Here is a 27,371-nt window from a genome sequence, read left to right as displayed (position 1 = left end):
AGGACATCAGACACCTTTACTGTGCTCAGGAGGCAGGGACTGTGACAGAGAAGGCTCAGTTCCTCCTCTCCAGAAGGCTGGACTGATAAGAAACCTGCTAGAATAGCTACCTTAGAGGCTTCTGGGAAAAGCCCTGTAAGACCACATCACTGAGCTTCTGAGGGCCCTGAGAGATGTGGAAACTTCTGTGTGAATCACGTTAAATGGGCCTGAAGCCCAGCCCCAGGGTTTGAAGGACCCTGGAGCTCAGGATTTTACACAGGCATGGGGGAGTGGGAGGTGAGAAGGGGCCCCTTCATAGCAGCTTTTAGGAAGCTCTAACATCTTTCCATGAGCCTCTACACATAGCAATCTGCATGTTCCCCTCTTCTCTCGGTTCCCTACCAGTTCTAAGTAGTGCTCTGGTTGGTGGTACTGTGCTTTAACCTGTTTTCTGTTGCGACCAGATTTTACCTGGAGATAATTGGAGAAGGTCCAGTATGGAGTAGCGGGGATGCAGGTTCATGCAACAACGTGAATGTAAAGAGAGGTGTTTGTGCTTAGCATTTTCAGAGTGCTTGCTCATCTGGGAAACGCAGCAAGTGAACTTACCTCATGAGTCTTCAGAGAATCCGGTAAGGCAGAGGATTTGCAGGCATCTGGTGCAACACCTGGCATGCTGCATGCGCTCACCAGACATTTGTCAAATGTACGACTAGGTGCCTAGCAAACACAATCTCCAACTTCCCTGCTTGGTTCTCTTTCTGTTTAGAACAATAAGCTGTGATTCTCCAAGGCAGCCTTCCGGTATGTTACTGAAGCACAGTGACAAGACACAAGCTTGTCATGTGCCCTGTCTGTTGTCCCTGTTGGAAAGGACGGGAAACGCTCCTAGCTAAAGGAGTCTCCTGTACAGGGAGCTAGCATCCTCAAAGTGTGCAATACCCTTCCTCTGTGGGCCTCAGCATCCCAATAGTTTGCAACTGACTGACTGCAGCTTTGGAGAGCAAATTCACATCGGCGGTGTTTCAGAACCTCTGAAATAAAGAGCAAGCTTCCATTGCCCCCAGAATAACCAGTGGGTGAGAATCAGCCAGAGACTAGCAAGTCCCTCCCCACCTTTTCCCCACTTTTTTTTTTGCATAGTTGTCTTACCCTCTTTGTCAGAAATGCACAGGATTGTGGCCAGGTCTATCCATGTGGGATCTAGTCTGAAGCAGAAGTAGGCCAGATTACTTGGATAGGCTAATGGCCTTGAGATGGAAGGACCAGTAGACTCCATCTGGTTCACTTGTCTGCTTGAGGCTATCTTCCTCCTCCACGCTGAGAACCTTTCTTTACCAGCTTCATGTCTTCGGTATGACCTCATCCAAGAGCACTGCAGAGGAGCCGAGCTTGCCGAGACCTCCACAAGGGCCAGTAACAACCCCTGGACAGTCTTTCCTTGTGTGTTTTGCCAACATGGAGAAGCAGACTGTTGCAAGCCTATACAGTCTACCTTATAGTGCATTTTTCCCTCTAAGGAATGCTAGACATCGAGATGGTCAGTATGCTATGATTCACAGATACTTTATGTTCTTGTGTCTGGTGTTTACTGATATTTTACTGTGAACTCCATTATCTGACAGAATTGTAACCTGCCTCCTGTTAATTCTTTCCAGAGCCACAGACCAGGGTGCTGCTGCAGAGCCTCCAGCTTCAAATCCAGCATTCCCCTAAGGAAGGGGACCCTTCTCCCTCCAGGAAAGACGACCATTCATACTCTGGTTGAATTCCTCTGCTAATGAGGAGCTCACTGCCTTCCAAGGGAACTCATGGTTGGCTGCTCTGTTTAATAGAGCACTTTCTCCAGCATGAGCAGAAGCTTGTCTTACTGAGTAGTAGTCCCTGGATTTGACCGAATTACCTCTGGGCAACGCAGCATGAATTTACTTCTTTAGTCCCATGATGTCCCTTAAACATTGTTTTCCCATCTCTACCCTACACTTTTTCCTTGCAAATGTGTATTTTCTACTACTACTACTACTACTACTACTACTACTACTACTACTACTACTACTACTATTATTAGTGTTGTTGTTATTGTTATTATTATTATATTTACATCCTTCCACTTTTTTATCTCAAAAAGAAAACATCTCTACTCCCCTTGTTCGCCTCTAATGACAGGTGATTCCCACACACCCCTCCATATTGGTCATCTTTCAAGTGATCATAGCTGTTATTTAATGAGAACAGATGTTTCCCACACCTAAGTTCATCAAATTGTCCTAACTGTTTGAGTGAGAAGGTATTACTATTCCCATCTTACAAGTCAGAGACCTGGGCTTCACAGAGGTACAAATGACTGTTCTGTATTATATAGATGTTAAAACATAAAACAGGGTTTGAATTCAGAATCAGAACGTGAATTGCCTGTCTCCAAGTTTCAACCCGGGTTCTAATCCGTCCACAGGGTTTAAAAAAAAAAAACACAGTGCCTATGCACAGCTACAACAGATGGATGTGGAAGAAAGCAGATCTAAGCTGCAGCCTCATTTTATGCAACCCACCTCTGTCCACGTTATCTAAAACGATGCTGTCATTTCCAAAGCTGCCTCGCAGTTGAGCCAGGTGAACTCGTAAGCTCCTCACCATTCTGACACGGGAACTGCAGAGCCCTCAAGTCTTGCCATTCTTCTGCATCTTCACAGAGCCCCTGACCTCAAAAGGTTAATTCTAATTTGGGGTTAGCCAGTTGTCCTCCAAGGAGTAGGAAACCAAGAGGAAAGGGTGTCAAGAACACTCCAGGGAACAGAAGAGCTGCACAAACCACTTTATTTGGGCAATAGAAACTCAGGAAGGTTGCTATGTACACAATGGAACATTCATAGCGAACTAACATATGGTTCTTTGTTACCATTTCTGAAAACCAGTATGTGAAAGAGAAAACAAGCTTTGCTCTTGACTTTTGCAATAAACTTTGAAAATCTCCATCTCAAACACAAAGACTGTTTAAAGACTGTGCAGAAGGCCCTATCTCCCTGGAGCCTCCCTCCCTCTCCCTATCTCCTAATCCTCGTTTCCGGGAGGTCATTTTAATTAGCAGGCTGTCATGGTGACTCAGCCTGCTGCTTCCACAGACAGGAAGGGAGTAGACTCCCCTGGACCCATTCATCACACAAAGGCACTTTAAGCTTCAGGAAAATGCACACTATTTGGCTTGTCTCCCCTTGGGAATTGCTTCTGCTGTCATTGTCTTTTATCACCTCACCTGCCTCCAGTGCACTCCTTTGTCTCCTGTAGCCCCCTTACCTGGTAGTCACCTTGTTCTCATTGCAGATTATCAGTGCTCACCTTCCTAGATCCTTGTCACCAGGGATTGCAGACCTTAGTCACAGCAGTTCTTGGGAATGAATGAGCTATGCTTTTTGTTTGGGGAGCTAGAAATTCAATTAAACTAGCCAGGAAGTTGAAAAATAGCTTTCAGAACAGCTTTCTGAAGTTACATGCTGGGGCTTGAGGGAGCGAGAAAGCTTATAGATACGACCGTATTTTTCAGACCACTCTGATTTCAAAAATTCTGCCCCGTTGTTCCCAAAGGCGTGTTTGCCATTGTTTTGCATGGGTGTTTTTGTTGCTTTGGATCAGAAAATATGGAGGCTGAACTCCTAAACTAGAAACAACTGCAACCTGTTTTAAGTGAAGTCATTCGGATCATGACTCTGTGACTTTAAAATGTGAAGAGGGGCTACCAGGGAACTGCCCATGGGGTCTCTTGAGAGGGGTGTATAGGTTTGCCATGGCAGATAAAACCTGTGCTGACCTGATTCCATTCTCACATTCTGTTCGGCCCCGAGTTGAAGGCTCACAATTGATTTCCCATTGGTAAAAGGGAAAAATCGATGATAAAATTTCTCTTTTTCCCTGACTCTCTTTCACTAGCTTGTGCATTATCCTGAAAACCCCTGCCTTGGAAACCAGGAAAGGGCACTTAATTTCATGCCCCAGCAAGAAATGCATGTTCCTGTACCCACGATGCCTCCTGGCGCCATGTCTTTAAAAGGGGTTTGATGGGTCTTTGTGGTTCAGTGAGTTCTTCTTGTCCCCTTTGCCAATGGGGAAATTGCTGGTTGAGCCCCGCAGGGGTGGGTGCTTGCAAGGAAGGGCTTTTTCTTTCCTGTAAAAGGGAAATAACAAAGAGAAGACAGCGCATACACACACTGTAATGAAGTCACCTGTGTGCATGTCCGTCTCCCCCATTTGACAGGGACCTCCTAAGTACAGCAGCCTTGCCACCTTCTTCTCTATGTCCCCAGAGCCCAGTCCAGGTCAGTTTAAAGCAGTCATGGTATCCCAGTGACCATCTGTAGGACCGATGGCTGGGTAGCCAATGGATAGATGAATGGATGTATTGACTGCTTCCTTTTGGGCCTGGAGAAAGTTTAACTCTTTTACAGCTTCAATATGGTTGGCATCTTGCCACTTCCATTCCAACTCATTCAACATGTTACATATGGGAAGGGGATGGGAACACAAAAAAGGCTATAGCTTGGAAACCTGGTCTATAGCCTTGGAAGAAGGCTAACAGGATGATGCTATCTGTCTTGGGCCCCCAATGGACTTGGGAAATCCTTTTTGAATAAGAGAAGAGAGGGAGGGAGAGAGAGAGGGAAGGAGAGAGAGAGAGAGAGAGAGAGAGAGAGAGAGAGAGAGAGAGAGAGAGAACTCAGGAGGGCTGTGACATTATTCCATAATTTCCTGTATGCCCACCAAGGACTTCAGGATTTCAGTTTTATTACTCAGTACAGCTTAATCACAGCAATTCTGTCTTCTTGGCATGCTTGGAGAGCAGAAATAAGTCTGTTTTGCCTCTATGTTCCAGTATTGACTACCCAGCACCCAGCACCCAGCACCCAGCACCCAGCACCCAGCACCCAGCACAACAATCTTACCCCTGTCATTCAGTGGACTTGTTCACATAAGAGAGAATGAGCTCTGGGGGAGTAGGAACCTATCCTATTCACTGCTGTATTTTACCTCATTTGATGCCTTCTTTGTTTTATTTTTGACTGACAAATTGATTTATGTAATCACCAGATTAACTTTTTTTTTCTCAGTGGGAATACTGGTCTTAATTTTAAGCTTCAAAGAACTGCTCTGAATTCCCAAGTTGGTTGAATTCAGGAGTGTGTCCTTGGGCAAGGAACTGAACTTCTCTGAACTTCACTTGTACAATGAGCATAAACTATTCCAGTCTTCCAACAGTGTGGTGTATTTAGATGAGAGAATATGATTGACCATCCTAGGTGTCTTCCCTTCCTTCCTGTCATCTGTTGATTGTGGTTCCAGAGACTCTGGACATGCCATAGGCACAGACAGACATTGATGCTGTTCTCAATGTGTTTAGGTTTAGTGGAGCCCATACCTGTGCAAAACAACCTCTCAAAATGAAGATCACAACAAGAAGTAGAGAATGCCAGAAATAGAAATGGAGTGAGTGGGCTTCTGAATTAGGAGTAACAATGTGGCTTGTGGCCAGTATGCTCTAACCTTGGCCTAACAACCTTTGTTTATGGTTGATGAGTGACAACCCAAGTGAAGATGGAGTGCACACACACACACACACACACACACACACACACACACACACACACACACACGACACATAGCTTTGACATATCTTTAGCTCCCAGCCACAGTGCCTGAAAACATGTTCCTTAGAGCTGGCCAACATGAGGAGACTTTCTAGTACAGATGACATGGGCCTAGACCTCATGCTCAAGTCCTTTTTGGGTTATCTGGTTAGGACTCTTCCATAGGGTAAAGAGCTTGAAGAAGCTTTGTGCCCTCCTCCCTCAATTCTACTACTGTCTTAGGTATGCAAGTTCTGTGCCTGCACTAAGGATTCAGGAATGAGCTTGTCTAGTGGAGAAGTCAGAGCTACAAAGATGGCAGACAGGATAGCACATCACAGGAGGACAGGAGGTGTGTATGAATTGCCACTAAGAGCCCAGCTGAGGAGACTGTCTTAAGCAGGAAGAGGGACAGGGAAACAGGATGCATCCATCATCTGGATCAAATGTTGATGAGTTAGTATGACTTCAGCATCTACAAAATGAAAGGGAGAACATTCCAGTATGAAGGAAAAGAAGAACAAGATATAGAGGCAAGAACATGGACAACATATGCAGGCTGACTCATAGGGACAGAAGTGGTTACTCTCAAGGTACTCTCAAGGTCTCAGGGTATGGTAGGAGGCAGAATATCAAATTTAAAAGTACTGCTTAAGGTCTGGTGTAGCAAGAAGAGGTGTTGGAGTATTATTCTGAAGCTCAAAGGAAGCCATGAAGTGTTGTGAGTGAGGACATATCTGCTCTGACATGTAATTGTGGATAACTACTTATACTGTTAAATGTTGTTCTGTTTCCCATGTTATCAACTGGAGTTCCTGATGGGCTTATGCTATCTATGATCCTCCAGTACTCAGCACAGGCCTAACACAGAATGTATTCCTGTACACATAGATCATGATGGCATTATGTAGTAGCCAATGTTCCTGGCCTGTGGCAGAGCCTGTGTCTACCTGGTCAAGGCAAGTTTAACTACGGGCTCATGCCCTGCTCACCCACAGATGTAGTCTTTACCCAACCTTTTTCCCTGTTTGATTTTATCACCTTTAGTTCTAGCTCTAAGGGACATGACACTGTGGTTAAAAGTAAATCTAGGGTCTCTGCTTTACTATCAATGCTAAGCCTGAGCTCCCAGGCCTACATTGCTGCCTTTCCCCAGGACTCCTTCCTGAGGGGCGGCCCAGCACCCCAGAATGTGACAGGCTTCCACCAGCTTATGGGTAGAAACTGACATATGGCAATTATGCATGGAGATGGGAGAAAACAAAGATTAATTTTGAGTCAAAACATGTAATTTTCCTTTACAATCAGAATTGCTCTTTCACTTAAGCTCTTTGATGCTTGGTTGAAAAGAATACAAAAGAGGGAAGCATTCAAATCCCAAAGGAGTCAGCAATCTGGGGAATGAATTCATTCTGAAAGGACTACTTACCAATTTGGAGTTGGGTGGGACTCACAGAGGCTCAACCAGGCCCAGAAGCAGGGATATGGGGATTTGCTTTTCCTATCTTAAGAGTGGATACATTTGCCTTAAGTCTTCCTGTGGCCTAGTGAGGAAATAAGTCTTTGCTGAAAAGGACCTCAAAGCTCAGTGTTGGGGTGCAGAAGCTCTTAGGAGGAAACCTGCCCTCCATCGTGCTCAGTTTAAGCCCCCTCTCAATCTGGGCAGACCTCTCTTGACTGAGGCTGAATACCCCACAGAGGGGTCAGGCCCTGGGCTCAATTTCTGCCTCTGACCCTTCTGCTCCCTGGGTCTCAATGTCCTTGCCTGCCATGCTCCTGGATGTCCCTTCCAAATTGCATTACTTCACTGAATCTGTGATCATGACATTTACAAATAAAAAAAAATGGTGAAGGATGAAGATAATTTTTATGCAGGCTGACAGAGGACCCCAAAGAGATAATCCCTAAATTAACTTGTAAATGAGATTCTAAGAATTCTTTTGAGTTTTACAAAGCTTTAAATGTTTAAGAACTTTAGCCAATCAAGAGTGACTTCTAAAGAGTGAACTGAGAACTTTCCTCTGGAGGTGAACTCCTCAAAGGCAGGGTCATACCTTAATCACCAATTCATCCCAGACACCCCCCACCCCCACTCCCCGAGCTGGGTGCAGCATGCTGTCTTCCACAAGTCTATGAATGGAAGAATACATGGGTGTATATATACCCCCATAAAGTCTGTGCAAGGCAGGCTGGTACTGCACAGAGATAGAGAAGAAACAGAGATAACCCTCCTGTAGGGGTTTGTAATGCTTACATAAAGGTATTATGGTAGATATAAAGTCTCCAGATGATCTGTTCCCAATATAAGACTGGGTGTCATTGGAGCATAGGCTGTGAAGATTGAATTATGGAGTCTAGGCCAGCCCAACCAGCGAGTCAAAGAACATGGCTATCAGAAACTGACAGAAATCAAAAATTATGAAAACATTTGGGGGTATCTACTGTATGCTAGGAACTATCCCAAACTTGTATCTAATCTTCAGAACCACATTAAGTTGTTGCTATTATTTCTGTTTAATAGGCAGGTATAAAAAGGCCTAAAACCCCATCATATTCCTGAGAGACGGAGACAGTCCACTGATGGAGCTCTATCGCAGTAGAGTTCAGGTGGCTTTGGAAAATGAAACACTCTCTGTGCTATCGACATCGCGACATCAGGAAATCTTCTGTTCCTTTCTGGGTCTCCTTTTCTTAAAGTGCAAGACAAGACATACATGAACTAAATAAGATCATGTACACAAAGTGCTTCATACACTAAGTAACGGTGATTTACATTTTATTAGTAGTAGTAGTGGGGGATGGAGGAAGGTTCATGGTGCTAAACTCCTGAGGTATCAAAGTGCATAGTTAACATCAATGAAAAGAATGGTCTGGCAGGAGTAGAGAGTTGGACATTGCCACATCATTCCAGGAGGTTGGGCTATTAGGGGAACAGGAGAGGAGGCCCAGAGGTAGGGTACTGCTACCACATTCCAGATGCCACTGGATGTCATTGCCAAGATGCTCATTGACTGCTTTACCAGAACACATGGGAACTCCCAGCACTTCCAGTGGCTGTTCATCCCTCAGACAAGATGGATGCTCCCATCCTAGTCTTCTCTCCTCCTTGGATCTACAAGTGGGTCCATCAGAGGAGTGAGATGGAACTTCTTAAAGATGTGTCCTCTGTAACCTAAACCTTTGAGTGTTGAGGGAAGGAGCTATCATAGACTGTGGGGATTCTTGTACACCTAGCACTAGTGTTTGAATTTACATCTCACAATGACCTAAGAAGTATGTATAACAGTACATTATTTTCAGATTAGGGGACTCAAGAAGTGGAGTTCATTTGGAACCCTTGAGGATGAGTTATCATGTGGTATGGAATATGTAAACAGCCAGGCTAACTTAGACCAGTAGCTGATCTTGGCTTCCCAGCAACACACCATCACTGGACATTCCTAGTGTGGATCAGAAATGAGGTGGCCCACCACTGAGATAGGGTATCACCTGGCAATACTGTTATGAAGACTCTGTGGAATGGAGCTCAAAGATAAAGTTTACTGCCTACAGAAAGTGGACCCTGAGGCATCATTCAGCCTGACCAACCCAGGGAGTCAGGGGACTGACTTGCCCTGGACCATGGTAAATTGGTTGGCAATCTGGGATGATATTCCAGAAGTTGGAGGGGATGAAGTTTCATGAATGCCCTATGCTTAGGAAACCTTCCAGACTCACACTGGTTTGAATCCATACAATGGCAGAGCTGGGGTTGCCCTTCCTGTAGCACAGGTAGGAAGTTAGAGGTCATCAGAAAGTTAGTCCTAGTGAAGCAGGACCCAAGCCCATTTGCTTGTCTGTACCACTTACCGAAGTCTTGGCATTGGGATTGTCATCTTCTCAACAAGGGAGTTCAGCCTGTAATAATCTAGAAATGTTCTTGCTACGTTCCGTCCCAGTTTCATATCTGCAGGTGTGTGTTAAGAAGCAGCTTTGAAAAGAGACTGAAGCAGGGTGAAAAGAGGCCTACTTGTAAAAAATAAAACAACAGCGATAAAGATGATGGCATAACTCCCCACTCTAGGGTTTTGCTGTGTCTTATCTTATTGGTCTTCATCAACCTTCAGCAATAATTATGATTCTTGTTTCACAGACCAAGAAATTAAAGTGTACAGAAGTGGAGGATGGGAGTGAGCATTGGGGTCAAAGTAATTCTACCCCCAAATCTGTGCACCTAGATTGTAAATATAATTGGGATATTCCAGTCCAGCCTCATGTTGTCTAGAATGAAACCCAGTGAGCAAGACTCAAAGCCAGGCAAGCTACCCTTTGCTGTTTTTAGATCAGGGCTTGCCTGGACTTCAGGATCCAGGAACTCTCTTGAGAGAAATCTCAGGAAATCTCTTTGACTCTAAATAGAATCCCATTTCACCTTGCTATTTGACAAATAATGAAGCTCAAGGGTATAGATTTATATCCTATTTATCAAGTCATAAACTCTCCAGGGAAGGAGAAAGCACCAGTTCTAAACTGGTGTTAACACCATGGAATCAATTAATATGACAGTTTTGTATCTGCCTATGCCTCACATCCACATCTCTGGATTTCTCTGGTATTTCCTTTCCCTGAAGGGCCTCCCTGACTCTCTTTCAGCTAACATACAGCCATGTGTTCTCCAATTAGCTAGTTCCTCTTTATTAGATTTTCCAGGATCTTCCCTGCTGTCATCCCAGGGCTGAGAGTGTTGTCCTTGCTCCCCACCTTCATGGCTTTAGAACTGATCTCATTCAGAGTGTGTATCATTTCTTACAGGGTGAAAATTGTTTACTCACAGTAGTTCCTCCACTAGCCTCCATCAGCTCCAAACATCCAACTGTCACCCTTCCTAACAAAACTTCTCATCCTATGATTATGTTCACCTCTTTCCCCCAGAATAGGTCAGCATCACCTGTCTCCTGGACCATCATCATCCTGTTTGGGCCTTCTGTCTCAGAATAGCCCCCTCTAGGATGTTTTCAATGATGAAGTCAGAAGCTATATTATCTATTCCAGATCTGATGGTATCACTCAGTGACTGAAATTCTTCAGTATCTTTCAATTGCCTTCATCTTACAGATTTCTGATACAATTTGCAAATCTGTTCATAGCTTGGCCCTTGGTTATGTTCTTAGCCCATCTCTTGCCACCTCCTACCTCCTTTTGCACTTCCCCCTTCTAATCCTATAGCCAGTAGGTCTTGGTTCATCATACATCCCACTAGACCACATGCCATGAATTCCTAACAAAACCAGCTCCTTCTCAGCCTTCAGACCTTGGTTCAGTTATTACTTCAGTGGTTATATTGTCCTTGGTGCCTGTGCTGGGGTAGGGTCCCTACTAGGTTTCCCACAGCATCTTTGCCAGTCAGATTACTTAGCAATATTGCATTCCAACCAGTTCTTCTTTTCAATAGCCCCTCTGGCCTATACAATCTATGAGACAGAGACCATCTCTACTTGATTCATCTAAATAACCTATGTGCTTGCCTGGTAGTAGCATGAAAAGCACATACACAGGCACATGTGCACACACACACACACACACACACACACACACACACACACACCACCACCACCACCACCACCACACAAATGAGTAATGACAACCAATAACTAAGCAGTGTTTAGTTTATGCTAAGCAATCTCATAACAATCTAGCAAGAAATGTCTATTATTGTTCCCATTGCTCAGATACAATAAGTGATTTCGCCCAAGGCTGGATACCTTATAAATAATAGAACTGGGGTTTAAACCTAGGCCTTGCCTCTCTGGGACTTGCACCATTTCACGGTTGCATCCATCTTTCTCTTACCTAATTAACCATCTGGAACCTAGCTCTATTGGAGCACTATTCACAGCCCTGACCCAGGAACACATAGAGCTGATACAGGGGAATATGCAGAGAAATAGCAGCCAGAGGCTAGTCCAAGAGAGTCTCTGGAGAAGGCCTGCTTCTAGCTGGACTATAAAGACTGGGCAGCTGAAGATGCCTTTCAGAAGGCAGTAGCAAGAGTATAGAAATGCATTTCCATTCACACATGCATATGAACAAGTATTTTCTTCATCTTTCTTGGGGTCTGCTAGTGAAGGAACTTATTCAATGACACACAGCTGATAAGGGTAGAATCAGGAATCAAATCCAGGCAAGTCCGATTCCAGACTATGAGTTTCCACTGCCTTGGGCTGTTTCTCAACTTGAAGGCACCTTTTCTGTCAAAGCCTGAGTCATCCCAGGTCAGAATGGGGTGGGAGGAGGAAGTACACCAGGCCCGTTGTTTATGACAGTGAGATGTAGTGCAGGCTTGCTGTGCTTCTGGGGCTGCCACCTGCTTTCTTTCTCTGGCTGTGTCTGACCTTCTCTGTCCCCTTCTCTGAAAAGTCCACAAGCTGGCACTGAGCGTGGCTTGTCTGCTGAGCAGCCCCCAGAGGCTGTCTCATGGCCAGGGCCTGCAGAGACAGGCTGACTGCTTGAACCCAGACAGTCTTTAGTTGGCTTGGAAAGACCAAATCATGGATATGTGTGTTGAAAGAAATAGCTGCAGGGTAAGGGAGAAATGAGAGGTCCCTGTGGACTGAGCTGGTAAGTTTCAGCAGACATTTTTGGAAGCAGATGTGTCTAGCCCAAATTCTGGTTCTGCCACATGCTATGGATAGCAGATTTTAATTTCCAAAGATGTCTGCAACATTATCTCTGGTCTCACATGCTATTCTAATATGACCTTGATGCTCCTTCCATTGAAAGGCATAGTCTTATGTTCTTTCTCCTTGAATTTTTACTGACTTTTAAATGGCTTCTAACCAAAATAATAACACAGGTGGGAAGAAGTGACATTGTGAGACTTGTGTGGCAAAGTCAGATACAGCAAAGTAACTGCTTCTTGACTCAGGGAATACTTGAGCTAGGATCCCAAGCTTACAGATAAACAGAATGACCATCCCAGTGTCCTGGGACTATGCAAAGAAACCTAGAAAAGGCTCTTGGTCAGCCTTCAATTCTATATCTCTCTGACATTCCAGTACCAGTCACTGTTTTCCTACAACTGAATCAGACTGCACAAAAGACCCTCCCACTGAGAGTCACCCAAATATCTGACAGAGAACAAGAAAGGATACCCTTGTTTTAGGGGAAGAGTGTCTAACATAGATAGAGAACTAGACACTGAGTAACCTTGCACAAGCTACTTCCTATCCCTCAGCCATCCTTGTCTGTGAAATGCCTACCTCACAAGGTTGCTGGGCTGCACTGTGTGACTATATGTAATTGGTGAGTAGCACAGGGCTAGTTGAATAGCAAATGAATGAATGGATAGATGGATGAATGGATGGATAGATGAATGAATGGATGGGGGAGAAAGAAACCTAATCTCCTCCTTATTTTCTATATTGAGCCAGACCCAATCTTGTTCACCAACAACCTTGTCTACAAAGGATTTGGGCTGTTCCACACAGTACTTTTGGTGATCACTTTGGGTGGGTTCTGATAAAATGGCGGTTTTAAAAGGTAGTTTGGTCTTGTCTGCAATAGTTTTCTTGACCTTCTCCTCTCTAGCTGCGAAGCTTTATTCACTCCAGATTATTTCCTACACTGGCCCCGCCTGAGGGAAGGAACAGAACAAAGGTGAAGGACAGTAGAGATTGATGGAATATTTTCAATTAAAACAAGCTGTCCAGGAAGAAAGATTTAAGATCCGGGTAAAGAGAAGCAATAGTGTTCTTGGCTGGACCATTTTCAATATATTTCGATATTAAGAGAGGAAAAAACTGGAGTGAAAGCTCTCAACCATTCATTACTCACAGAAATCTCAGGATAATCTATATGTTGAAATTCTTTTGATCCTCAAGTTCAATTCATTTGCCTATTTTTCAAAGATGGCAGAGAGTGGTTGGCCAAAAGGGCAGATGGGGCTTGAACCCTAAAGCGCTGTGGATGGAGGATGGATTCAGCCAGGTGGGGTGCTTGGAAATTTGGACTCATCCAGTGACTTCTACCCACTACTATCCTGACACAGAGTCGCCCCAGCCTCCTATTTCTGGGGCTCTTTAACAGGTGCTTGGTGCTTAAATAGATTCTGTGATTTCCATCCACCCATCCACCCACCTACCCATCCATCCATCCATCTATCCATCTGTGCATTGATTCAAACATTTTTAGGTGTCTTCTCATGGGTAACTGCTGAGATACATATCAGGGATTGGGATAGATGAAGATGAATTAGAGAAATCCACTTTCAAGTCTAGAGGAGGAAACAAAGTACCTCAGTTAACTATTTACCAAGCAGGTGGTTAGTTACACAACCACCTTGACAAAAGTGGCTACTGTTTTTTAAAATGTGTTCTGTGCAATGCAGTTATTGTCACCAGTACTCCCCACAACCTAGCAAGACCAAAGCATGATACTGTATGTTTTTCATGGATAATAAAGTAGTAGTCAGGGTTTATGTTACTAACCCAGACTCTTATTCTTTGAAAGTGATGGAGGTGGCATCTAGCCCCAGGATCTCTGCATGTGTACACTGTTTTTTTCTCTAGAGGGTGACCATAAATCCAAGCACAAAATTCTCTCACCATGCAGAGGGAGGCTGACTTCCAAATGGAGAAACTGTAAAAGATTTCAGGGAAGGAAGCTAAGGTTTGAAGGACAAAAAGACAACATTAAAAGGGGGAAGGAGGTTGAGAATGCAGCCCAGTGGTGGACCACTTGCCTAGCATGTAGTGAGGGCCAGTGTTCAATCTTTTGTACTGCCAAAAAGTGGGGAGTGGTGGAGACACAAGTTAGCAGAGGCATGGGCATGACCAAGGATTATGATATGACAGGAAAGACAATAGAGAAGGTTGAAAGGCCACCTAACGGAAGTCCAGAGAGGAAGGTAAGGCTGGGATGCAGCAGGGGCCGGATGCACCAAGGCTTTAACAGAAATATAAACTTCTGTTCTAAGGACTGTAGAGACAATTTAGTAGTTAAGAGTGCTGGCTACTCTTCCAGAGGATCCCAGTTAGAATCCTAGTACCTACATGATGGCTTATATCCATCTGCAACTCTAGTTCCAGGGGAGATGACGATACTTAGTGAAAGCTAACAAGCACCCCCATGTTTGTGGAGCTTACATTCTAGCCACAGGGGACAAGAAGGTGCTAAGCACTGAGACAAAGAACAGGGGATAAGGCAGTACAAGGCAGGAAGCAATTGCAGCATCAAACAACGTGGTCAGGAGGGACTTCAACAAAATTGTGGCCATTGGCAATGCAGTTGGAGGAACTGAGGAGCTGGTCAATCTGAGGATGAGGCTCCTCATCAATAGCAAGACTTATAAAGTCAGCTGGTCATAAGTGAGCCACAGCGATGCACCCCTCTATGTACACACATACTGGTACATGGCAGTTTCTAGCTCTCAGAGCTCAAGTCTTATAAACCTCCCTCCTCCTCTCTGGAACCTTTTCCTGGTCCTTCCCTTACTGCCTGTCCCACAGCTCTGCTGCCTTCCCTTCACTCTCTTCAGCTTCACCAACATCATCACATGGCCAACCCTGTCCTGTCCTGTCCTACCCTGCTGTGTGTTAAGGTCTCCCCCCATCTCATTTCCTCTTCCCCTCGGTGTGTCCCACATGCAGCTCCACTATCTACCCCCATTTTGCTGATGAAACGTCACATGACATTTTTTCCTATGAGACATCAGGTATTGGCCCCAAAGGAAGACTCAAGGTCATTCCCTCACTCTCATTTATATGTTTGTTAAATGTGACCATACATCAGACACTGTCCTGAATGGCTTCTTGGCCTTTTGGCTATCAAGTGCAGACACTATCCTGAGAGTATCAAGCTTCATGACAGTCTCTCCTGGTGTCACGTTGCCTCCAAATCAGAAAGCTTAACATCTACCTGCCTTCTATCTACAAACCTTCACTTAAACGCCTTCCTCTGCTCACACTGCTATCCCTGCCAGCGGGAGGATTAATTCTGCAGAGGGCTATGCCGAAGACAAGCCATTTCTCTTTGGTGAGACTGACAGCACTGCTAGAATATTAAGAAGCAGCTATCTGGGGCCCTGTAGGTAAAGCCTGGAGAACAACGTGACTCCGAGAAAGCACCTTTTGTTTCTGCTTCCCTTGCCATTCCTCCTACAAGGTCAGATGGGAGCATGACCAACCAGATGAGTCCTGCTCTGAAGTAAGGGTGCGGATTGCAGGTATAATCATAGAGGCCTTTGCAAATGCTCTAAGGTCTCCCAGACATCCTTGAGAGTAGGAGGCCTAAGAAATGAGAAGGCAGGAAAGGGAGGGAGGGAAGTGGTGGGGGGCAAACAAACTTGAAAGATGCAAATAGACAAGAAGCTACTCAGAGAAACTCATCAGGATGAAGCTGGGAGATAAGGAAAGAAAGCTAATACAGGGGATGAGATAGAGCAGGGATTGAAAACTGAAGGAACATGGGGTCAGCACTGAGATATGGAAAAATAGGAACAGTGACAGAAAGAGAGATAATATGACTGGAAAGCCATATATACAGACAATAGGGAGGAGGGAGGGCAGAAGGAAGGAGGCAGATGAGGGGACAGGAAGGGAAAGCAGGAAGCAGAGGACAGATGCAGTGTGAGAGACAGAGAAACAGTGGGAAGTGGTGGACAGAGAGGAGGGAAGGTTTACTGAGGAAAGTCAGGTCCCTGAGAGGTGCAGGTGTCCCCATCCCTACCATCATCAGGAGGCAGGCCAACCTGTGACTAGGGGGAAGGTGATGGCAGCCCACAACAATGAGTTAGAGTTCAGGATAAACAGGAGACTCCTTATCAGTTTCTATTTGTCATTGGAACAAATAATCATAAACGAGGTGACTTAAAATACCAAACGTGCAATTCTTGCAGTTCCAAGGCCCAGAGTCCAAAGTTTTCTGGGCTGAAGAGAAAGTGTTGCCAGGGCCGCACTTCCTCCGGAAATTCCAGAAGAGAGATCCTTCGATTCTTGTGGCTTTGGGCATTCCATGCCTTGTGGCTGTATCTCTGCAGGCTCTGTCTCCTTGGTTCACAGGTTCTTCCTTAGCTCACATATATCATCTGTCTTTTTGTCTCCCTCCTATACAGATCCATGTGATGCCCTGTAGGGCCCACTCATTAAGATAGGATGTTCCATATATCAGTGAGTGCATACCCTGTGTGTCCTCTTGGATCTGGATTACCTCACTCAGGATTTTATAGTTCCATCCATTTGCCTGCAAAATTTATGAAATCATTGTTTGTTAATAGCTGATTAGTACTCCAGTTTATAAATGTACCACATTGTTTGTCTCCATTCTCTGTTGAGGGACATCTGGGTTGTTTCAAGGTCCTTTGAAGAATTGTTGCCCCAGCATAGAGGGATACTAGAGGGATGAGGTGGGAGTGGGTGAGTGGGTGGGGGAGCCACCCTCCTAGAGGCAAAGGGGAAGGGGGAATGGAATGGGGGGTTCTGGAGGGAAGACCGGGAAGGGGGACAATATTTGTAAGATTATTATTTTAGTTTAGAAAAATATACAGAAAATAAGAAAAACCAGAGAGGATGCTTCTACCCTAACGTGGCAGCAGTGGCAGCAGCTCCCCTTCCTTCCTCCCTTGTTTGGTGTTTTGAGACAGGGTTTCTCTGTGCAGCCCTGGCTGTCCTGGAACTTGCTCTGTAGACCAGGTTGGCCTTGAATTCAGAGGTCTGCCAGCCTAACTGCTGAGATTAAAGGTGTGTGCAATCACCATAGTCCAGGTCAAGACTCTTTTTAAAAAAGACATTGTTTTTTTTTTAGAGAAATATTTATTATGTACAGTGTTCTGCCTGCATATATGCCTACACACCAGAAGAGGGCATTGTATCTCATTACAGATGGTTGTGAGCCAGCATATGGTTGCTGGGAATTGAACCTCAGGACCTCTGGAAGAGCAGGTTCATTTGAGCCATCTCTCCAGCTCCAGTTCAAGACTCTTAATGAAGGTAAGATAGCTGTATCCTCCATGCAACTACACTGGTAAAAGAGTCCAGCCAACAGGAGAAACTCTTTCCAGGACAGAAAGGAACTAAAAATGAGGTGACATGCAAAGAGACATGATGGAGGAGAGCTTTTGAGAGAAGTACAAAGCAGTTTGCAGGTCTAACCCAGGGGATGGTGCAAGGGCTAAGACCCTCACACCACAAATATACTGGGTCTTTTTGTTGTTGTTGTTGTTTGATTGATTGTTTGTTTTCTATTTTTTGTTTTTTGAGACAGAGTCTCACAATACATCCCTGGCTCATGTCAAACTCATGCTGTAGATGAAGCTGGCCTCTTAATTACAGGTATCAACCTGACTGTCTTCCACATGCTAGGATGAAAGTTGTGTACCACCTTGCCTGGCATGTTGTAAATTGGTTTTTAGTCTACTATTTTTGATTCCTTCCTTCTACCCCTCCTTCCTTTATCCCTACCCCCCTCTTTCCTTGGTGGGGTTATTACTGTTGGTTTTCTGCATGTAGAATGTCCTGGGTTGGGTGGTGCTTTGCCTCTGAGCTATTGCTTAACCTGGTTGAGAAAAACTGTATCTTACTCCATAGCTGAAGCAAAGAGAAATAGCGCAATCATTGCAGATATGACTTCGCACTGGCCACTTCCAAGGCCTTTAGGTACACAGACTGCTGACAAACCAGAGGACTAATCCCAGATGGCACATGTGCTGTGTGAAACAAGTGGACATGAATCACCACTCTTGGGAGACCTACAGAGAAAGTAGCTACTTTAGACTCCAGCATAGCACACATGCTCAAACTGACTTTGCTGCTAGAAAAGTTGAGGGGAAAGTACACTAGGAATCCTGTTAGGAAGTAAGCTCATCATTACAATCAGCCCCTAATTAGCAATGTTTGTAGACTGTTTCTGTAGAAAAGGTAACAATTACAGGTCTCAAGGATTGGGATCTAGGCGTTTTTAGACATCATTATTCTGCAACCCATTTGCCCTGAGTTCATCTTCTTAGTAAGAGCCAAGGATGAAGACTCTGGGGAGCATCAGGAAAAAACATCCATGTCCTTGCCTCCACGACTCAGCCTACTGAATAATCTCTGGGCCTTTGATGATAATGTTGTTCCTATAATTCCTAATCTTGGGACTCCCTGACCTTCAACCCTATACTGATTCTCTGACATCTATTGGGTGAGAGCCACATTCTCAAACCTGACTTTCATGGCATTCCATTAACATGGTTGCTGTCTTGTTGCCTGAAAACATTGTCTACTTAGAATGTAGGTTTAGAAGGCATGGCCTTTAATCCTTCTGTGTGTTGAGCTGTGTGCCCAGGGACAAGATACTTCTCCAAGCTTCAGTTTTCTCATCTATTAAATCGATAAAGCTGTCCACACCCAAAGATTACTTGTTGGAAAGAAATTACGTATCCAATTGTGGCATGCAGTGGCTTTTAAAATTGTTACTATAGTTTATGAAAGTGTCACTTCCAACAGAGAAGGGCTAGAATAGGGCTTTGTCCAGTTTAAAATTATGGTCCATCTTCACAATGGAGTACTACTCAGCCATCAAAAACAATGACTTCATGAAATTCATAGGCAAATGGATGGAACTAGAAAATATCATCCTGAGTGAGGTAACCCAATCACAGAAAGACACATATGGTATGCACTCATTGATAAGTGGATATTAGCCCAAATGCTTGAATTACCCAAGATGTACAGACCACATGAAATTCAAGAAGGATGACCAAAATGTTCCTTTTTCAAAAGGGGAACAAAAATATCCATAGGAGGGGATAGGGAGGCAAAGGCTAGAACAGAGACTGAAGGAACAGCCATTGAGAGCCTGCCCCACATGTGACCCATACATATATAGCCACCAAAACTTAAAAAAAATAGATGAAGCTAAGAAGTGCATGCTGTCAGGAACCAGATATAGATGTCTCCTGAGAGACACAGCCAGAATACAGCAAATACAGAGGTGAATGCCAGCAGCAAACCACTGAACTGAGAATGGGACCCCCGTTGGAGGAATTAGAGAAAGGACTGAAAGAGCTTGAAGGGGCTCGAGACCCCATATGAACAACAATGTCAACCAACCAGAGCTTCCAGGGACTAAGCCACTACCCAAAGACTATACATGGACTGACCCTGGACCCCAACTGCATAGGAAGCAGTGAATAGCCTTGTTGGGGCACCAGTGGAAGGGGAAGCCCTTGTTCCTGCCAAGGTTGGACCCCCAGAGGAGGGGATTGTTGGAGGTGGTAATGGGGGGCTTGATGGAGAGGGGGAGGGGCTAGGGGATGATGGACAGGAAACCGGGAAAGGGAATAACATTTGAAATATAAATAAGAAATACCCAATTTAATAAAAATGGAAGAAGAATTTTTAAAAAGGGTTCTTCCTGGACATCCAGGATAAGACTCCCTTAGTTGTTTCTGTCATGTGGGCCTAAGTCTCCTCACCAATACAATTTGTTTCAGGCTGTACCAGATGACCTAGTTCTAATCTCCCCTCCCCTCTCTGTTCTGTCCAGGGACCGGAGATGTCACTTCTGCCCAAGAAGATGAGAACAGTATTAATAGGCTTGGAGGAAGGTGGCTCCGACTACTGTATTAGGGAAGTCAGAGAGAAGTCAGTTAGAGGTTGCCTGGACCAGAACATGTATGTATCTGAGCTCAGGCATGACAATACTTGATTCTAGGTACTGGTGTCTTTGCAGGGACTTTTGGACTTCAGGAGACATTAGGCAGTTTGGAATGATTCATTATTCTTGAGTCACTGGTTCATTTCACTGACATCTATCAGGCACTTCCTGCCTGCTAGGCCATTTACACACAACAGACTATGTTTACATAGAGTGAACAAAGCAGAGAAGGCTCTGGGTTGATCGTCTTATAGTTCAGGCACTGCTGACACTTGAACCTGGTTGCTTCTGTGCTGTGGGACTATCCTGAGCCTGGTGTTCAGCAGCATCCCTGGCCTCTCCCACTAGATGTCAGCAGTGCTCACCCATTGTGAAAACCACAGCTGTCTTTAAATATTACCTGGGATTCTCCAGTGGATGTGTGTGTGTGTGTGTGTGTGTGTGGTGTGTTGTGTGTGTGTGGTGTGTGTGTGTATGTGTGTTGTGTGTGTGTGGTGTGTGTTGTGTGTGTGTGTTGTGTGTTGTGTGTGTGGTGTGTGTGTGTGTGTGTGGTGTGTGTGTGTGGTGTGTGTGGTGTGTGTGTGGTGTGTGTGTGTGTTGTGTGTTGTGTGTGTTGTGTGTGTGTGTTGTGTGTGTAGTGTGTGTGTGTTGTGTGTGTTGTGTGTGTGTGTGTTGTGTGTGTAGTGTGTGTGTGTGGTGTGTGTGGTGTGTGTGTGGTGTGTGTGTGTGGTGTGTGTGGTGTGTGTGGTGTGTGTGGTGTGTAGTGTGTGTGGTGTGTGTGGTGTGTGTGGTGTGTGTGGTGTGTGTGGTGTGTGTGGTGTGTGTGGTGTGTGTGGTGTGTGTGTGTGTGTGGTGTGTGTGGTGTGTGTGTGGTGTGTGTGGTGTGTGTGTGGTGTGTGTGGTGTGTGTGTGTGGTGTGTGTGGTGTGTGTGTGGTGTGTGTGGTGTGTATGGTGTGTGTAGTGTGTGTGGTGTGTGTGTGGTGTGTGGTCTGTGGTGTGTGGTGTGTGTGTGTGTGTGTGTGTGTGTGTGTGTGTTGTGTGTAGGTATTGTAGGTCTGTGTGTAAGTGTATGTGTTTGGTGGGTAGCCTAACTCCTAGCGTCACTGGTCTACAGGCTGCAGAGTATCTTGCGGACAAGCTATAGTTGAAATGAGGGAGGTGAGCAATGGCTTTGTTGTGCAGAACCTTAGCTTCTCTAGGTGGGACAACTGGTTCCTTAATGGACTGCCACATGCTGTGCCACATGAGATAAACTCCTGCTAGCTCAGCCCTTGTCACTTTGGCTTTGCAGAGGGGCCTCCTTCCAACTCCAGCATCGCTCAGTGTCTGTCCCTTCTCCATTTGCCCTGGGCTCCTAGTCTTTGTCGTTCATCCGTCTATTTGAGACCCACTTCTTACTCTAACTCTAGTTGAACATTATCTATGCTTTCCTGTTCCAACGAGTGCCTTGCTTCCACTCCAAGCACCAGTCACTCCCCAGCAGTGTTTCCTTTTTCCCAATTGACTAGAAAATTGACTGTAAAATTGGCTCCCTAAATCCACTGTGGCTGCCCAGCTGGGCCCCGGTCCAGAGATGGCTGGGGTTGTGATGCCAATCCAGCCCGAGGGGCTCCGCTGCTTTGAGAGATTCTCAGGCACTGCTTGTCTCATGGGTATCTTTAGAGTTTCAACTGCCACTAGTTGAATTAGGACTAAAAACCAAAGTCAATGTCTGTGCAGTAGCATCATGAAGAGAGGGGTGAGGAACCTGAGGAATGTGGAAGGAACCTGGCTTCTCTCCTGTTTGGCTTTTATTTGCTGAAGTTTGACTCATGAGGGTCAAGTCTCCCCTGTGTGTGTCAGTTTTCTAAGAGATAAAATCAGAAGAGGGACTGATGTACTAATTTTTAAAAAGTTTTCTGCTCAGAAGCACTATCGGCCTCTGGGTTAGGAGTTTCCACGTAGGGCTAGTTTCTGTATCATTTGATATTGCAGACAAAATTATCCTTCCAAATTTCAAGAGCTTATGCTCTGGACCTGTGGGTGTAGACCATTGATTATGTCACCACTCTCCAAGAACTACTCCTTGTCACTTCCATATTAAAGATTTCTTTTTTATGTGTCTGTGTTGGGGTATGTGTAGTTTGTGCAAGTGTCCCTGGAGGCCTTAGGGCATTGGATCTCCTGGAGGTGGCTGTAGGCTGCCCAGTGTGCATGCCGAGAACTAAACTAAGGTCTGCTGGAAGAACAGCAAGTACTCTTGGGTGCTGAGCCATTTCACTGGCCCCTTCTCCTCTCTCAGATTCTGCCTCTGCTTGAACTAAAAAGAATTCAATGCAGGGAAGTGAAATCAAGCTACATATAATATTGGAGCTAGCAGGGGTTTATCTCATACATATAGCATATGTAGGTTCTATTTCAAGACTCAAAGAGACTGATAACCCAGTATACTGCAGGAGTCACAGAGCAGTACAGGAAGGACAGCTTTTCGGAGGGTCCTGAGTAACTGCGAAATACACCAGGGTCCTAGCCATTCTATGACTGAAGATTGGTGGACTCTCCAAACCTTACGCTTATAATTTAAGGTTCACTGAAGGGTTTGCTTGAGGATAGGCTACACAATGCTGTATCTTTTTAAGAAACCACTCTCTTTTTCTGTGTCTTCACTCTTGACTGGGCTTGAGTCTTCAGATCTCATGGGTATTTGTGGAATGGCAAAATACCAAGTCAAGTTCTGTATTTGTGTCTCAGCTTGCATTAACATTGGATAGGTTACTGACACACCTCTTCTGGGCTTCAGTTTCTCCATTTATGTAACAGAGGTGACTTGGATTTATTTCACAGTTTCACTATCAAGGTATTACAAGAGGTATTGGCTACCTAATGTCTGCTTTTCAGCTTTGGGGCATCTTCTCCACAACAGCTAGAAATGACCCCATTCCTAGAAAGGGTTGGAGGTTAGGCTTAAAATTAAAATTTTTAGGATCTTCCTGGCTTTCTCTCCTACTCTATTTTTCTCCATTCTCTTAAACTTTAAATGTAGGAGATATCATTAATATTTGAAATCAATTACTCTCTTCTAGGCATTGGGCAAGTTTCATTTGTTACTCACATGTGAGTGGAGTAGATTATTATTCCCATGTTACGGTGTAGAAAGACAGGTCCAGAGTGTTAGTTGCTTGATTATCTCTCAGCCAACAGGTACAGGGTTACTGCTTCAACTATCTGACCAGCTAAAAGCCCTGTACCTTTAAGAAAATCACTTATTTGATATTGATTGAGCATCTTCTGTGAAATGTATCATAGTGTATGCTGAGGATTTGGAGACAAGTTCAGGCCCTGCTCTTGAGCAATCATTTGAGGAAACAGATAAAATTGCAATACAGGAGAATAGCTACCATGGCAGAGCAATATATGTAAGCAAGGCTCAGGGGTGGAACTTAGTGTTGAAGGGATCCTAGAAAATCAATCTCTCTCTGTCTCTCTCTCTGTCTCTCTCTCTGTCTCTCTCTCTCTGTCTCTCTCTCTGTCTCTCTCTCTCTCTCTGTCTCTCTCCCTCCCTTTCCCCTCTTCTCTCTCTTTCTCAAGTGAATCTTGCAAAATTGTATTTCTTGTAAAATTGTATTTGTGTGTGTGTATATGTGTGTGTGTGTGTGTGTGTGTGTGTGTGTAAGGGAAAGAAAAATTTCTGATATCATTCTTAAGAACATCATACATAGTCTCTCATTGACTTAGTATGCACTAATTGGATTATAATGACTGGCCAGTGAGCCCCAGGGATTGGCTTGAGTCTGCCTCTCCAGTGCTGAGATGACAAGCACATGTCATCACACGCTGCAGTTTTTACACAGGTTCTATAGATCAAACTTGATTCCCCAGTCTTTGGGCAGGAGCAAGTACTTTACTGACCTATCATCAAAGCCCCTAGATTGGTCCTCACTAAACAATCCAGTCAAAAGCAATGAATGATGTTTATATACCAGGTGTTTGTCTAGTTGCTGAGACACAGCTGCACCCAACATCTGTCATAGAGTTGGCCTGACAGTAGGAAAGACAACTATAAACAAGATAGCAAATGTTTTGGAACACTGGAAAGTAGGATATTTAGAGGGAAAGTAGGAGATGATGGCATGGAAAGATCACATTATATTATCATTTTCTTGTGCCCAATACTCTTGGGAACATCCTGGCCTCATATCAGGCAAAGCGGAAAATGATCTGATCACATGAGGCATTCAAGGCTGCGCTTAAGCTCCCTGCAAGCTTCTTCAACATTTAGAACAGAGAATCCTTTTTCTGTAGCTTTTACTTTCTTGTCCATCCACACACTGCTGGCTTGTCTGTCTGTCTAACTCTTTCCATCTGGAACTGATAAATAGTAACGAGGATAAATGCAACATTAGGACCCAAGCCAAGTCCGTTCCTTGTCCCTAGCTCTATTTGGATAATAAGACAAGCCAGTTTAGAGCTCATATTCTCCTCATTCTTTGGCAACAGGAAATCTTCACTTTTGTCTCTTTAAGCTCCCTCTGCCTGACTGCTAGACTCTGCCTCAGTGCCTCTAGGTAACTACTAATAGCTCTTTATACCTCAAGCCCAGCTGTCAGTTCCTCAATCCAGCCTACATTCTAGCTAAACTCCCCTGGCACTTCCTGGTGTTCCTTCACAAACTGTTCAATGACTATTATTTTATATTTGCACACGTATGTTAAAATACCTTTCTATTCTACTGAACCATTAAATTTCCTGACCACAGAACCTATTTCTGTTTTGTCCATTGTACTTCCTTTTTCTGGCAGGGTACTTGGTATAATATAATATCCAATTAAATAATAGCCTTAGAAAACAATGATCACCACTAAGGATTGGCATTCAGAAGGAAAGTTGGTCATTTCCTCTATGAACTGATGTTATCTCTTGACTTTGGAGAGAGGGGAAATGAAATTCACCTCCTGGTACTAAATGGTTAATATAATGGTGAAAAGAAAGTTTTGTAAAGTGTAGAGGTGGTTATGAAGGACAGCATTACAAAGGTGAAGTGGTCTACCTCTTTCTTTTTTAACTCCCATCCTGTCAGGGTGAGGGATCCTGAAATGGAGAGAAGGAAACCTTGATAGCTACTTCACGAGAGCCAGGGACATGATTCTAATGGCTGCAGAAGGGAAGAGGGTTCTGGGGAGATGATGACCCACTCACATCATACAAGTGAACCCTGGATGCAGTGGTCATGTCACTTTGGAAATTACTGAGCTATTGGTACATTGTGAATCCAACAAGCTCCTCTTGAACCACAGGCTCTCAGAGCAATGGTCTATGGGTTTCAGCCCTATGCCGGAGAGCCACTGGGATGTGCCCACTTCTACCCATATTTCCACTGCTCTTTCCCCACTTCTCTTCCCCATGAGACTTCCTTGAGTTCCTTGAGGGAAGAGCCTGTCTCTTCTCAATACTTGCTTCCTCACAGCCTAACACATTACAAGTAAATGAATAAATAAGTAAACTTTGGGCAAATGGTTCCTCCTCTACTCCCTGGTTTCCTTAAGTGTAGGATGGCAATAACCTAGGACTAACGAGAGTTCGTGAAGACTGAACAGGACAATGAGTGCAAAGGCACCCAGCAGCCCAGCATGGAGCTTAGCCAAGGCAGATATATATATATATATATATATATATATATATATATATATATATATATCATATATGATATATATATATGAGAGAGAGAGAGAGAGAGAGAGAGAGAGAGAGAGAGAGAGAGAGAGAGAGAGAGAATGAATGAATTCCAGGGCAATGGGATATCCATAAATAGCTATTTGCAGTCATACTGCATCTACAAGGGGAGGGCTTGTGGGAGAATGGGCATATAGCAGGGCACTGAGGATGAAGTCTGACAACATCAAGTTCGCATGATAATAAGAGTCCCCCAAATAGTACCTAGAGCCTGTGCGCCTTTGAACTTAAAAGTCCTGGAGCTGGTTTCTTCTCCCTTAGTCAGTGAGTTGTTTTCTGTTACATGCTGCCCCATATTGGATAACAGAAACTCTTAGCATTTGTCTCACCAAGCTCCAGAGTTTACAGATGTAGAAGAGCTTGGAAATACAGTGTGAATGGTTTTGCCACCCAGCCCCACCCAGCTTTCTGAATAAATACATTGCTTCACTTCTCTCCTGTTCTTTTGCCTGGATAGGGTCATAGAATAATGATTTTGGTCACTTAATACCAACTCTTTGTCCAGTGGCGAGAATTTTCTCATTCAAGTCCTTGTCAGGAGCCCGTTTTGTTTTGCATTACAATGCTTTGGTTTCCCAAGTGGAACTGCTGATGGCCTTCTCTTTCCTTCTACACAGTGTAATCAGTAGCAATTAATTCTAATCACAAGGAGACAGTGGGAATGAGCAGAGCATTAATTGGACAAAAGTAATCAAAATCTCCCTCAGCTCACAGTTGGTACCTGCATGTGGGAAAACGTGAGTAGGTACGGGCATACACTGTGTATGTGTACACACACACACACACACACACACACACACACACACACACACACCTACACGCTGACCAACTACAAATGCTGTGTTTTGTATGAAGGAAGGATTACTCCAATAAAGAGAGGTAAAAGATGAGTATGCTGTAGTAGGGGGAAAAAAATCAAAGACTTTGGAATCACAAAGATCCTACCACTAGCCAGTAGCTTAAACCTAGCTTTCTTATTTATGAAACGAGGACATGTCGCCCTACTTCAAAGTGGCTTAGAATATTAAGTAGGATAATGCATAGAAAGCACTTATTTTTGCAGCAGGACTCCTGTGAGTGCTAGACTACTTTCTTTTCATATTAAATATCTTTTGTGACTGGTGGAGAATGAAGGTCACGGGTATCTGAAATTCATATCCTTAAATATTCTTGATCCGGCCTAGCCTAACCAAATACCTACCAATGCCGCCCCTCCTCCCACATACACTTCCTTTCACATCTTTTCCTTCTAGGTTTGTAAATTCTGAGAGGGAAACTGGTACCCTGCTGTTCTCACATTGCTGGACACTTGGAAAACAATGAGTGTCCATTCAATGAGTGTCTCTGCTTACATTTGCACTTCTCTTGCAGCACCCAGCACATCTGACCTGATTTCAGTTACAGTCCTCCCTGAAACTTTACATTCTTAAAAAAAGGTAGGCACCGTGGTGGTG

General features: G+C 44.4%; 1 protein-coding gene across 4 annotated transcripts in view; it reads right to left on the bottom strand.

Annotated features, from left to right (window-relative positions):
- Positions 1-2,779: 2,779 nt before the first annotated feature.
- The window catches only part of Agbl4 (AGBL carboxypeptidase 4), a 1,315,938-nt gene continuing 1,291,346 nt past the window's right edge, over positions 2,780-27,371 (bottom strand). Inside the window, 2 exon segments of one of the 4 annotated variants that reach the window (NM_001350232.3) lie at positions 2,780-4,138; positions 9,444-9,540. In NM_001350232.3, the coding sequence (NP_001337161.1) occupies positions 4,018-4,138; positions 9,444-9,540 (218 nt within the window). In that variant the 3' untranslated portion in view covers positions 2,780-4,017. 4 annotated transcript variants of the gene reach the window in all.

Source organism: Rattus norvegicus, chromosome 5 (genome assembly GCF_021556685.1).
Source record: "Rattus norvegicus strain SHRSP/BbbUtx chromosome 5, alternate assembly SHRSP_T2T, whole genome shotgun sequence".
NCBI lineage: Eukaryota > Metazoa > Chordata > Mammalia > Rodentia > Muridae > Rattus > Rattus norvegicus.
Note: the sequence above shows the minus strand (reverse complement) of the source record. Positions and strands in the feature narration are given on the sequence as shown.